The sequence below is a fragment of the Canis lupus genome, chromosome 2 (genome assembly GCF_011100685.1).
Source record: "Canis lupus familiaris isolate Mischka breed German Shepherd chromosome 2, alternate assembly UU_Cfam_GSD_1.0, whole genome shotgun sequence".
Taxonomy (NCBI): Eukaryota; Metazoa; Chordata; class Mammalia; order Carnivora; family Canidae; genus Canis; species Canis lupus.
This window is the reverse complement of record NC_049223.1, coordinates 5778175-5792424: the sequence shown is the minus strand read 5'-3', so window position 1 is coordinate 5792424 and position 14250 is coordinate 5778175. Positions and strand designations below refer to the sequence as shown.

General features: G+C 38.1%; 1 protein-coding gene across 1 annotated transcript in view; it reads left to right on the top strand.

Annotated features, from left to right (window-relative positions):
• The window catches only part of GPR158 (G protein-coupled receptor 158), a 410036-nt gene extending 400490 nt beyond the window's left edge, over nt 1-9546 (top strand). The window contains exons 9-11 of the mRNA XM_038529762.1: nt 890-995; nt 4147-4293; nt 5148-9546. Coding sequence (XP_038385690.1) covers nt 890-995; nt 4147-4293; nt 5148-6617 — 1723 coding nt within the window. The 3' untranslated portion in view covers nt 6618-9546. The remainder of the gene's footprint in view (nt 1-889; nt 996-4146; nt 4294-5147) is intronic.
• Nucleotides 9547-14250: the final 4704 nt, after the last annotated feature.

The following is a 14250-nucleotide window of genomic DNA, read 5'->3' as shown; positions in this document are numbered from 1 at the left end:
AAATCTCATATTTAGCTTTTGTGGATAAACAGTGAATGGGAAAAAATTAAAAGAATATGGTTGCAAAATGACCTTAATAAAAGCATCACTGGATAGTTTCTGGAAAATAATGAGTCCTTAAAACCTGAGTTTTAGTTTTTACATATACCTATTGATTTATGAAAATATTCCAAAATCACCAAGGTAGATACCAGTACTGAATTTTTCCTATACATATTTCCTGCAGGACTGTCCTAGAACACAACTTTATAAATTCCTCAGCAGGATAAGACTTTAAATTATTTTAAAACAATTTGATACTTCACAACAGCTAAAATTTTTATTTTAAAAGATGTGTTTTACAAACCATTAGTATATTCATTTTACCCATTGCATTATCATTTAAGCCTCTGAGGTCGTTCACAAAGCAAATAATTACCCACTCCTTTTTTTCTTAGATTTTTTTCTTCATTAATGTTTTCAAATGAAAAAGATTGGAATCAAGAGTTATGTGGCTGTGTCTTATAACCCAAATTTGCCTGAAACCACCAGTTTGTGAATCTGTTCTTTTGAATTCACATGTTTTCACTGCTTTTACTTTAGACATTCACTTTATATACAAAATAACTATTCCAGGAAATGGTTAGCACATTATATATCTATATGCTGTCTTTCTCACTACTTATAACTTAGAGTAATAAATAACAAAGAGTTCATATCTTATGTATCCAAATAGGGTTACTTAAAGCTTTATTCTTCTGTGATGAAAATGTATGCCACAGAAACAGCAATACAACATTTTCCATGCTTGCTTGTTTTTTTAATACACTGAGGAAAAAAGGTCCCGATTATCCTAGTGGTTTAAATAGAAGTCTTGTTGGATTACTAATGTGGTGAATTCTCATTTCAGATTCGTTCTTGCCTCAAGACTTCAGTCTGACTGGATGCTAATGCTGTATTTTGCACATACTCATTTGACTGTGACAGTCACCATTGGGTTGCTTTTGATTCCAAAGGTATTCCTTTAAAATTACTTTTCTCTTGCAAGACAGCTTTTTTACATAATCATGGAGTTGTTTCTCCTTTAAAAAATACCTGTCAATATAGGGAAAGGAGGCTGTGGAGATTTGCTTGACACTCTAAAATGTTTTTAAAGCTCGCTCTTCAGGGAACTAGATGTCTCTTTTGGGATTTATTGAACATCCCATATAATTTTTAAATACTTCTGTTTGTGCAAAACTCATCATCTGATTCAGTTCTTTCTCAAATATTTTTATATCCAGTTATATTTTAATTATAGGTTCAAGGTAACTTTTATTGTAGCTGTAACATCAAAATTATTATTAAAGAGAATTATCCTATTCTAAGAATCTTCTTGTTTAGATTTACATTCAGGAAGCATTGTGTTGTAAACATTCAGAGAATTTTTATATAAATAATAATTATATTGTGTACAGAAGAATCTTGCTTTATAATGATGGATTCTGACAAAGACTTATCTAGACAGCATACCAGTGCGGGGGGGAATGGGCCGGCACTCAGAATACAGGGATTATGAGTATGTGCCCCGCCTACAATAGCTATGCGGTATGATGTTAGCTAAGACTTTTCATCTCTCTAAGTTTCAGTTTCTTCACCTATTACATGATAGCAATAGAGCTGCTTCCAATGAAATAATATATATCAGAGTATGGGGGGAAAAGCATACAAGTTATAGCATTATTATTATTTTTCTCTTTTACATATAGAAAAAAAGTGTTAGGACATCATGTATCTGTATTAGTACCACACGATATAATATTAGCACAGCTGAGGCAATAATTGTAATTGCTTTTAATTCACTTCTGGCTTTACCTTCTCTCACAAGCAAAACATAGAAATTCAGCCTGATTGAAAGGGCAAACAAATGTAATCAGAGCAAAATGCCTGCTTTCTTCCTTACTTGAATTACACCAGATAGCCACAGTCTTCATGGATTAGTCTGTTACTGCAGTTTATCTTATCCATTTTCATACTTTGCATTACATGGTTACATTTTTATTAGATGGCTGTACTGTGTACTCACTCACACTGTTCATTCAATTCTAAGAACTGAAAACACATTTATACAAAAAGGGTTTGTACATGAATGTTCCTAGCAACACTACTCATAATAGCTAAAAAGTGGAAGCAACCTAAATGTCCATCAACTGATTACTGTAGAAACACAATGTGGTGTATCTCGACATTGTAACTCTATCCAGTAATAAGAAGGACTAAAGCACTGATACACACTACAAACTTGTACAGACCTCAGAATCATTATGCCAAGTGAGAGAAGGTAGACACAAAAGGCTACATCTTTTGTGATTCTATTGATATGAAACGTCCAGAACAGGCAACTCTGTTGAGACAGAAGGTAGATTAATGGTTGCCACTAGCCAAGAGGAGAAACAGAAGTGACTGCTTCATGGATTTAAGGTTCTTTTGGGGGTGATGAAAATATGCTGGAATTAGATAGTAGTGATGCTTACACAGCACTGTGAATATAGAAAAAAAGCACTCAATTGTACAATTGAAATTTGAGAATTTTATGGTATGTGAATTATATCTCAACTTCAGATAATTTAACAAAACCACTGAGGGGCTTTGCTAAGCACTGTTCTATATCCTGGAATAAGAATAGTAAACAGGTAATGTGCTTTCATGGTGCTTCTATTGTGGAGAAGGGGGAAACAGGACAAAATAAATAAATAAATAAATAAATAAATAAATAAGATAAATATTTAAAATGCTATTTTAGATATAACTACTGAGGACAAATAGTAAAGCAGAAAATGGACAATATCTGACAAAGCAGTGTTTCTTAAACTCATGATCATCTCTAAGACTGTGCTCAAGAAAACCAATTCCAATTCCACTCTTACAAATAACTTCTGGGTGGTTTCCTAGTAGCATGTGAGAATTTGGAGGGCAGGGACACTGTTTATTCATATTTATAGCCTTAAATTCCTGATGCATGTCAGATCCACATATGTATGTGGAAGAATGAAGGACAGATTCATCCGTTTCTGTCGTTTCTCAGTCAGTCCCAATTACAAAACATTCGTGATTCCTTACATAGGGAATTGCTGTTTCACATGCTGTATTAATGTTCACCTGCCCACCTAAGTATTTTAACAAACACTGACATTAAAATAGCTTTGTATCATGAAAGTGATCTGTTAGTTTTTTAAAGGAATATTTGACCTGATGACAAGCTGAGAGAAGAGAACCCATGTTCCCTAAGCCATTCTCTCAATTTTCATAGGATAGTCACTCGGTTTATATATTGTGTGAAGGGGCTGAATTGTTTTTATTCTCCCTGCTTTCCATCATTTATCTAATTCATTCTTCATGTCTCCATTTGATGAAGAATAGAGATAGCAAGAGTACATGAAACTGAAAGATATCAAAAGACCATGTGAAAATCATAAAAATATCTCAAAATATGATGAAGGAGGAACTTGAGAATACTGAGTTTGAGAAAAAATACTGTAATTTTGGTGAACCTTTGAATTTTAAACTTCGATATCATCACTTTAGACTGAGAGAGCACTGTGCTCCAGAGAGCTTCAGGGATTTGTTTCATATCTGACTGTCAACGCAGTTGATGCTGGAATTCAGATCTGTCCCCTGAGTCTTAGAAGCAACTTTTTTTGAGCTGTGTGTAGAAGACTGAAAAGCACTGTCTGTGATCAGGGCTAGTCGTACCCCTGGATGAAATATAGCCTCATCCATGTGAAGCAAAATGATCAACACAAGGTAGACCCCACTGCTCAAAAATATATTTCCATCCAGCTGTCAGTGGGTCTTGGACAACATTTGTTTGGATTTTTCTACTTATTTCACTTTCAAAATGCAAGTATCACTGAAGAAAAGTAATGTCAGTGAACACTGGAAGCCTAGAGAAAAGACAAGGATGAAAATAGAAGTCAGAGAAGCAACCACGTATTAATATTGCCCCAGAGCTCTAGATGTAACATGAAAAGCAAAACCAAATATAGCATCAGATCTTTTATAAAGAGTTCAGTAAATGAGTTCATTGAAGCTGAAGAAATGATATTAACATGAGAACCTTTAGAAAATGATTCCGCTGTGTCTGCTAGTGGGTTAATGTCCGCAGCTCATATTTTGTCTCTGTTGCAGTTTTCACATTCAAGCAATAACCCCCGAGATGACATTGCTACAGAAGCATATGAAGATGAGCTAGACCTGGGTAGGTCTGGGTCCTACCTGAACAGCAGCATCAACTCTGCATGGAGTGAGCACAGCTTGGACCCAGAGGACATTCGGGTAACACCAGTATTTCAGCTTTCCTACTTCAGGCTCACTCCATATACATGGGCAAGCACGTGTGGTCTGATGCAAACATATGCTCACCTTTGTGCACACATGAGCCAGAGAGAAAAAGAGAGGGGGTGTGTATATGTGTGTGTGTGTGTGTGTGTGTGTGTGTGTGTGTGTGTGTATAAGAACTGAAGACATCTAATTTAGAGTTAACCCAGTTCTAAAACATACGGCATGGTAGAAATTACACAAGCTGATCTTGATAGTCTCAACTGACTTATTAGTAGTCATAATGACAAAGTGGTGATACATGTTCCCTACTACAGTTTATGACATTTTGCTGATGAGAAGGTAGGATAGATCTGTGAGTAGAGAGCCCAGAGTACTGAAAGAAATCTGAGACAGTATATCAGCATTTGGAGTAAGAAGCTGCTTTTAGTAATTGACAGTCTATTGTCCCCCAAACCTAATCCAACATTAGAGGTAATTTTGTCAATGGCTACATGATGCTTCCAGTATTGTTTAGGGATATGATTTGTCAGTAGACGATATGCTGTGTTTTGTCATGGTCTTGGTCAAGTCTGGTGCACACAGTTTGTTAAGTCCAAAGGGCTTGTTCCATAAAACAAGGGTAGAATGCATGTGTTCATGTCTTAAATTTCAGACTCTATGTGAAACAGAACACAAATTAATCAGAAAGTAAGAATGAGGAGAAAGTGAGTGAGTACACATAGTATGAAAAGCTGTAGAGCAGTTTCCCTAAAGAGCTCAAGCTCAGTAACTTCAAACTACATTTAGTAATACTATCTGGCTGAACCGCTAAGTTCCACATCTCTGTGAATTTGCTCTTGTTCTGGCAGGATGAGCTAAAGAAACTCTATGCCCAGTTGGAAATATATAAAAGGAAGAAGATGATTACAAATAACCCTCACCTCCAGAAAAAGCGGTGCTCCAAGAAGGGCTTAGGCCGTTCCATCATGAGGCGTATAACCGAGATCCCAGAGACGGTTAGCAGGCAGTGTTCCAAAGAGGACAAGGAAGTCACAGACCACAGCACAGCCAAAAGCACTGCCCTGGCCAGGAAGAACCCACAAGAATCTTCAGGTAACACCGGGAAGCCCAAAGAAGAGTCCCTGAAAAACCGAGTCTTCTCGCTAAAGAAATCACACAGCACTTATGATCATGTGAGGGAGCACACGGAAGAGTCCAACAGTTTACCAGTGGAAAGCCAAGATGAGGAGGCTACAGAACATTCCACACTAGAGTCTCTGTCAAGTAAAAAACTAACACAAAAACTGAAAGAAAACAGTGAGGCCGAGTCCACAGAGTCCGTGCCTTTGGTGTGTAAGTCAGCAAGTGCACACAATCTCAGCTCAGAGAAGAAGCCAGGCCACCCCCGAACATCGATGTTGCAAAAGTCTCTCAGTGTCATCGCAAGCGCCAAGGAGAAGACTCTTGGATTAGCTGGGAAAACTCAAACATCAGGCATGGAAGAACGTGCTAAAGCCCAGAAACCAAAAGATAAAGAAACAAATAGAAAATACTCAAATTCAGATAATGCAGAGACTAATGATTCTGCCCCCCAAAACTCCAATCATTTGGAGGAGCCAAGAAAACCTCAGAAATCTGGGATTATGAAGCAACAACGGGTCAACCCGGCCACTGCCAATTCTGACATGAGCCCAGGCACCCCCCAGACGAAGAACAACTTTGACATTGGGGAAGTGTGCCCTTGGGAGATTTATGACCTGGCCCCCGGTCCTGTGCCTTCAGAATCAAAAGTTCAAAAACACGTATCTATTGCAGCTTCTGAAATGGAGAAAAACCCAACTTTTTCCTTAAAGGAGAAGTCTCATCAGAAGCCCAAGGCAGCTGAACTGTGTCAGCAAACCAATCAGAAGAGCATAGACAAGGCTGAGGTGTGCCCTTGGAAGAGCCAAGGCCAGCCTGGTTTTGAAGATGAGAAGCATCTGATTCCCAAGACTCAAGTTCCCGCAGGGAGAGCCAGAGAGGAGAATGGCAATCAGCATTATGCAGCCAATGTGTGTGCCGGGCAGTATGAAGAACTGCCCCCCAAAGCTATAGCATCAAAAGTCGAGAATGAAAGTCTCAACCAAACAGGAGACCAGGAGAAAAAGACATCCTCCCCTGAGGAAAATGTGCCTGGCTCCTATAACTCAAGTAATAACTTTCGGCAGCCTTTGACATCACGAGCTGAGGTGTGTCCTTGGGAGTTTGAGACCCCAAATCAACCAAATGCTGAAAGAAGTGTAGCTTTACCTGCCTCTTCCACTTTAAGTGCAAATAAAATAGCAGGGCCTCGGAAATGAGAAGTCTGGGGTCCATTTAAAGTGTACCATCCCCAGAAAGAAAAGGAGAAGGAAGAAACCCTGAATTCGACAAAAATAAGAGGATCAAAGATTCCCAAGGAGTGTTTGTCAGGAAACGTGAAAGGCCCAGGTTGAAGAAGACCGGGAGGGCAGAGGGACACCACAATGGAAGACAGACTGGCCAAGAGAAATCTTTCCCCTGGGGACACCAGGGGAGTCCTTACATTTATGTATGTTTAGGGGGAGTAGCCCTCACTGTCTGCCCCTGATCAGTATTGACCCATGGCATTTTGAAGACCCTAAACAAGGCAGACCAGAAGACATGGAAGAGGTACAACATTTTGCAAAGAAGGTATGGACATAGATGACCGAAATTCTAAGTAGCTAACTGAACTTACTTTACCTATTTAACCTTGATAGCACCGCTAATTTAATGCATCCCAAAAATACCTTTTATATTAATGATTGCTCTCATTTTCTTATAAATGTATGTTTCAGTACATTGTTGTGTCTCGTATTCAAGCATTCCAGATTGTATAATTTTTGCAAATAACTTTGATATTATATGACACAACACATTTATGCAATCCCGCAGCTACTCAATTGTTATTGCAAGTTACAGATTACCTGCTATCTATCAACTTTAGTTGATTCTTGAAGTACAGTAAGCTTTCTCTGGCTTGGGAAGCCATAACCGTTATGATAAAATCTTTTAGTTTTGGCTGTGGTTTATATATTGTGAATTTGGATTTGATTCTATTGTTTCACATCATGGTTTGTTATACTGTCTTAATCAGGGTTTTTTATACAAGTTGAGTTACTTGTTTTGCACTTCTTGTTAGGACTCCGAGAGCAAGTGGTCCTACTTAGTCATGTCTCAATAAAGGACAACTTACCTATTGTTTGTTCAGAGTCAGAGACAGGTAACACCTTCATTCCAATTTATTGTCCCTTTTAACTCTCAGTATTTCATACTTAGCATTTCGCAAGGAAGAAGCTAAGAGTGAGAAAAATATACTGCACATTATTATTACCACTGAAAAGGGAAGACTCTAGGAATGACATGAGAATTAACTACAGTACTGCAGAGCCAGGGAATTTGCCTTTCAAAACAGACAGAAAGGGAGCTACTGATAGCACTTTCAAGGGAGTATTTTTTTAGAGAAAAATTATGATAGCATCAAGATCATTGTATGGATATATTTTTATTATGCATACTGAATATATATTTTAAATTACCTTAAACTACTTATTCTCATAAACTCTTATTCATTGCTTCAGCTAGTGGTAACACTTGCTGGGCCTAAATCCCAAAGAGCTTTATAACCTGATTTTTTCAAAGCCTATAAGGTGGTATGGGCTCTCCATTCTCCCAAGCACTGGAAAATTTACAGGTCCTGCAAATTGCCATTTTGAGCCACCTGGCTCAAAATTCAGAAATGCAGGGTTTCTTTGCAAACCAAAACAGCCCCCAAAGCAAAATTTGTAAAATGTACTGCCTTCCACACTGATCACTTGGCATGAGAATCCAAAGCTGCTGACTTAGCCCTACTGAAGTGATCATGCAAAGAGATTCCATTCCAAAGCTCAGTCTCATTTTATTTAAAGATGAATCACTTAAAAATAGAATGCAGACTTCCCTTTCTCTCATGCTAAATGCTGAAGTATCAATGGCTTATTTGGCCAGGACATTTCCAGCCTAACTGCTCTTCATTTCATGTGCAGCAAGGAGAACATGCCAGGAAGATAAAAGATGAAAAAAGATAATCAGAAGGTAGATACAGGCCTGTTCTAAGAGAGTATCATTCTCAGTGGAAGGTATAAACTAGGACTTCTCCTTATTCATCATCAAAATTTTCTCGACAATTTTTATTCAGGAATAAGTGAGCACATCACCATTTTGCAAAGCTGTGCATTCATCTTCCTCACCCATTCGTTTGCTTTGTGCATATTACTCAGGTTGGTGGGGTAGGTGTGAAGAGATGGAAAAATTCTATTTTTCTGTCTTTTCTTAATTTATTTCCTTCTTCTCTTCCTTTTTAGTCAAGGCCTCTCTATTTGGTACCTTGGAACATAACTTTAAGGTATATTTGTGAACTTGGTTTGGAATTTCCAGGCCCACCTACTTGTTTCATTTTTGTTCAAGGTCTGTTAGCACTTTATTCACTTTTTGAGAAATAAGCAGTCAAGCCTCGGTGACTTTTTATTGCACTTCAGGATGATCCTGCTAGAGATGTGGCTTAAAGAAGACTTGCCAAATTATACCTTAGTGACATTCTACAGTCCATAGATTTTTCTCCACCAGCATAAATCAGTGAGAGTGCCTCGGGTCTTTCCTAGAGTTTCATTGCCATTAGTTATCACCAAGAGAAGTTTAAATCTACAATTTTTGAGGTTTTTTTTTTTCCTAGATCAATAACAATAAGAAAGTGAATAAACACTGTTAAGGTCACAAACATTTGCTAGGTTGTCCTTCTCAATGCATGTGCAGGCTGCATCCTGTCCTTGTTTTTAAGCCAGGGTTTATAAATAAGTAGATTTATACCAATCTTAATAGAACTGTATATTTTATGCAAGAATTAAATGCTTTACAACATGAATTATAACTCAGCCCATTGTAAACTTTGGTGGCAATATGGATTTGAAACACGACAGTTCTCTTGTATTTGCTTCCTAGGTTTCTGCATGCAAGTGGTGACAGGTAGGACTGAGAAACACTGCCTTTTGACTTCTAGCATTTAGCAACCGAGAGTTGTAGAGTCAATAAAGCTGTAAGTCTCTTCACTTAATCTGTGGTTCTTCTGAAACTATTATCTGAAACCTACAGCATCCCACCATGAAAAATATTTGGTAAATTTATGTTGTGATGTGTTACAGCATGTAAATAATTATAACTTATCTGCAATAAAACATATTTATATGAAAGTGATTTATGGTGTTTTGTGTATCTATCTATGGTGTTTTGTGTATCTATTATGGTGTTTTGTGTATAAATTTATTTCACCTAAGCCAACTTCAGAGGGAATCCCATGTATCTTTGACCTCATATGCCTGTCTACAGAAATATGTGATTAGCCGAATGTGGCCTCAAACATACAGGTCATCATTTGGAGCCAGTAAAACCTGTTAGGACTAGTGATTTTGATTTAAGAAAGCTCTGTCCAGGGCAGCTCCGCTGGCTCAGCGGTTTAGCGCCACCTTCAGCCTGTAGTGTGATCCTGGAGACCTGGGATCAAGTCCCACATTGGGCTTCCTGAATGGAGCCTGCTTCTCCCTCTGACTATGTCTCTGTCTCTCTTTCTTTCTCTCTCTGTGCCTCTCATGAATAAATAAATAAAATCTTAAAAAAAAAAAAGAAAGCTCTGTCAAAATAGGAAGTAATTCAGTTACCTTTTTTAATTTACTGAACATACATAGGCAATTTGCTAAGCAATGATGCTGATCTTTAGATAAACAAGAGCTCCAATATCCAATATGCACTATCTAGTCACTGCTATAGTAATACAGAGGGGAGCCCCACTAATTCATGGAGTCAGGAGAGGCTTAAGAGTGAAGGCAAGCTCCCAAGGCTGAAATTCTGCAAGGCATCAGTTATGAACAGGAAAAGGTGTAAGGCTGGAAAGGTAATTGTGCCCAGCCTTGCATGCCATGCTTCAGATTAGCTACAGCCTTCTCCTGCAGTACTGGGAACTATCAAAAAGCAGTAAACTGGATCATAATCAAGTCATGGAATAGAAGGATCATTTGAGGAGTAGCCCAGGAATGGACTGAGGTGGGAGGAGACTGCAGGCAGCTTGATTAGCTAGCCAGCACAAGACTCAAGGGAAGGGTGAGGGCCTAAAAAGGAGAGGGAGAGATTATTGTTTTTGTTTTTGTTTTTTTTAGATTTTTTTTTTATTCATTTATCCATGAGAGAGAGAGAGAGATATATAGAGAGAGAGGCAGAGACACAGGCAGAGGGAGAAGCAGGCTCCATGCAGGGAGCCTGACATGGGACTTGATCCCGAGTCTCCAGGATCACGCCCTGGGCTGAAGGCAGTGCTAAACCGCTGAGCCACCCGGGCTGCCCTATTGTAGGGATTTTTTGTTTTTTTGGTTTTTTTTTTAAGATTTTATGTATTCATAAGAGACACAGGGAGAGAGGCAGAGACATAGGCAGAGGGAAAAGCAGGCTCCCTGCAAAAACCCCAATTGCAGGACTCCATCCCAGGAACCCAGGATCATGACCTGAGCCAAAGGTAGACACTCAACCACTGAGTCACACAGGGACCCCGATTATTGGTTATTTTATCAAACTAGCATCTTCAGATTGGTTTGGTGTTCCTATTATACAAGGTCAGAAAATCAGTCACAGATAACTATATCAACTATAAATGTTCCTTCTGAGTTTATGGACATTTTGAATAGTTTCAAAAATTTTAAAAGCCCCTTCTGAAAATCTGTAGATCAGGAGGTCACCCGTTCATGAAAAAAGCTATGGAAAAGAATACCAAAGCCATGCTATGAGAAACCTTGATATTAAACCAGGCTGGGAAAAGAGCAAAGGACCTGCTATAGTATGGTCTTAACTTCCCCTGTGGGAGTGTGTGGGCAGCTCTCTGAAGCAGAGCAGCAGATGACACAAGGGGGCAGAAGAGGGAGCTGGCTGCACCTTCTCCCTGCGTTCACCTTGCCTGGAACCAAGTCGCTGGGAATGCCCTTCCCCGTCTCTTCACACCATGTGTGTCCTATATCCTCCATTCTCTTGGTACTTACACATAAAATCAGTGGTCTGAGTCCTTTGACCCCAAAGGGCTAAGACAAAAGCAGCTGACGATTAATAGGCCATGAAGGTCAAGTCTACGTTCTTTGTCCTGTGATAAGGCTCAGTGTGGGAATTGTTTAGCCAATGGCTATATTATTTTCATACATATGCATAGTGCTAGGCAACGTTTCTTTGTTCTAAATTTAGAACTTTTGGTTAAAAAATACCTAAGGGAAATATTTCCATCAGAAATGGCTTTTATCACACAAGTAATAACGTAAGACTGATGTTCTAAAACAATGCAAGTTGGTTAAGATTTCCTTTATTATTTCAACAGATTCCATTCTTTTTCCCCTGAATAGTTACAAATACAGAAATAATATATTTCTAGTATTGGTTACTTTCTATTTAAGTACTTATTTCTTGGAAAGGACACAAAGTCCAAGCACATTGTATTACTTCAATATTAACTGGTTAGAAGGCAGATGATGAAATGTATGAATTGGTTTTTAACTTCCTTCTCTTCCTCTGTGATGTGAAAATAGTACTTTGTCAGAAATAAAACTGATCAAATGAAAATGGAAAATGAGGGATAAATATAGAAAAAGTTCTTTGCATAAGAGGTCACATTCCTGGAAAGAAAAATAAATTAAATATGCAAACAGAAAAGTTCGTGACAGGTCTTCTAGAACATACTCCCATTTCAATTCAAACAGCAGTAAGAAAAGCAGGAAAATGCCCTCTTTTGAGCACATAAGAGAAATATGCATAGTTTTTCCTCAAACATACCATGGGATTTTATTCTTCTGTGCCTTTTGACTTGCTATTTGGTCCATCTGAAATTTTTTCCCTCCTTCTTTTTCCTGTCAACCTTATGTATGCTTCAATACTAGTGCAATCATATAATTTATTGTCCAAAGAAAACCTTTAAGCATGAAAGGGTGATATAATTGTGTGTGGATAATGATATAAACTAGAACTGACCCAGGAAACCCAGGGTGTGTTCCAGTGTTTACCCTGTTCAAGAAGCAGCACAAACACCCCACTCCCTGTGTGCAGAGCCTTTCCTAATGCCCCAAATCAGAATGAATTCCTCCTTCCTCTATGCTCACCTTAGGAATTTGCTTAAGTCTGTGATTGCATTGACTCATAATTTAGCTAGTTATACATTGCTCTGAATTGTCTGCTAAATTAAGAGCTCTTTGAGAGCAAGGAATTTTTTTATTCATTTATATGTCCCCAATTCAAGCAGTGTATTTTTCTCTGAACTCAATAAATATTTGCAAAATTGAAATTTTGATTACTAATCGTTGTCCAAAATACACTTGGAAAGCAAGAAAATTTCAGGAGTTGGATGACAACATGCTGCAAAATTTCTCAAATATTGAATACTAACCAGTCTTCCCTCTACACCCTGACAGTTCCTGGGAAAGTCACAGATTAATACTGAATCGCATTAACTCTAAGTCTCTAGCATTATAAGGTAAGTATTCATCTGTCACCATAAAGAGGGAGAAACCTAAAGTTTGGGACATGGCCTAGTTTGCTAGAGTTATAAAACATATTTCCATATTTCACAAAAAGTAAATATTTGGCTGTAGAAACATGCTATTAGTTATTTGAACTCTTTCCGAAAAATAAAGCATGTCAGGATCTACATAAGACACCCACATATAAATAGATCCTGACATTAAACTTTCAGATGTTTCTGAGAAATGAGATAGTTTGAACACACTGTTTGGATATTTGAATGACTGTAGGATTTCTTATCCATATATTTCATGTTATGTAGAAGTAGTCCTAATATACATACAATAACTATAAAGGTGCTATATGTGAAAGAAAAATGTAGATACACATAAACAACTTGCTTGTAAATCAGAATATTAAAAAGTTATCTAAAGTTGCCAAAGAATGAAGATACTAAAGATCATGAAAGATATTTCTTCTCTTACATCTTTTTTAAAATATTTATTTATTAGAGAGAGCACAAGCAGTGGGGGTGGGGGGGAGCTGCAGAGGAAGAGAAGCAGATTCCCCACTGAGCAGAGAGCCCTATGTGGAGCTCTGATCCCAGGACCCAAGCCAAAGGCAGACAGATGCTTAACTACTGAGCCACCCAGGCACCCTCCTTCTCTTGCATCTTAAAGACCAATAACTATGAACACAAATGGTGACTAATGTAGCTTAGGAATGTGTCCCTCTGCTTCTTACAATACTCCATATGTAAAGTAACTGAGAAACTTGAATTTATTGCTGCAGTTCTCAGGCCAAATTCAGTGTCAGAATCATGCAAATCAGTACTGAACCAGAGTAAAGGGATGGCTTGTAGGCAAATTACTTTCTGGCATGAGAAAACTGTAAGGAGGGTTGTTTAAGAATACTCAGGTACAAACTCAGTTTCATAACCACTTGAATAAAAGAGACAGCAGATTGACTATCCTGGAATCACCTGCTGGAAAGCTGGAAAGGCTGTTATCCAAATATACATAAGAACTGTTCTTTTTTTACATCCTCCAGCAAAGATGCATAAGAATCATCTCTCTGCCCAATTCTGACAGTATCTCCCTGTGCAGAGAGTCACCATACAGAGCTGTAAACCTTCCTCAGTGGTTAAAGACTCAGAACCCATGAAAAAGCTAAAAGCAAAACACCCCTCCCCTCGCTCTCTGTACCTGTTTGCTCTATTTTTTTTATTTTATTTAAATTCAATTTGCCAACATATAGTATAACACCCAGTGCTCATCTCATCATGTGCCCTCCTTAAAGCCTATCACCCAGTTACCCTAAACCAATTTGCTTTAATTATATTTCTGTATCTTCAAGCTTAAAAACATTCAAAATGTAATTTAAAAACATACAAAAACAAACATTTTTAAAAACCCATTA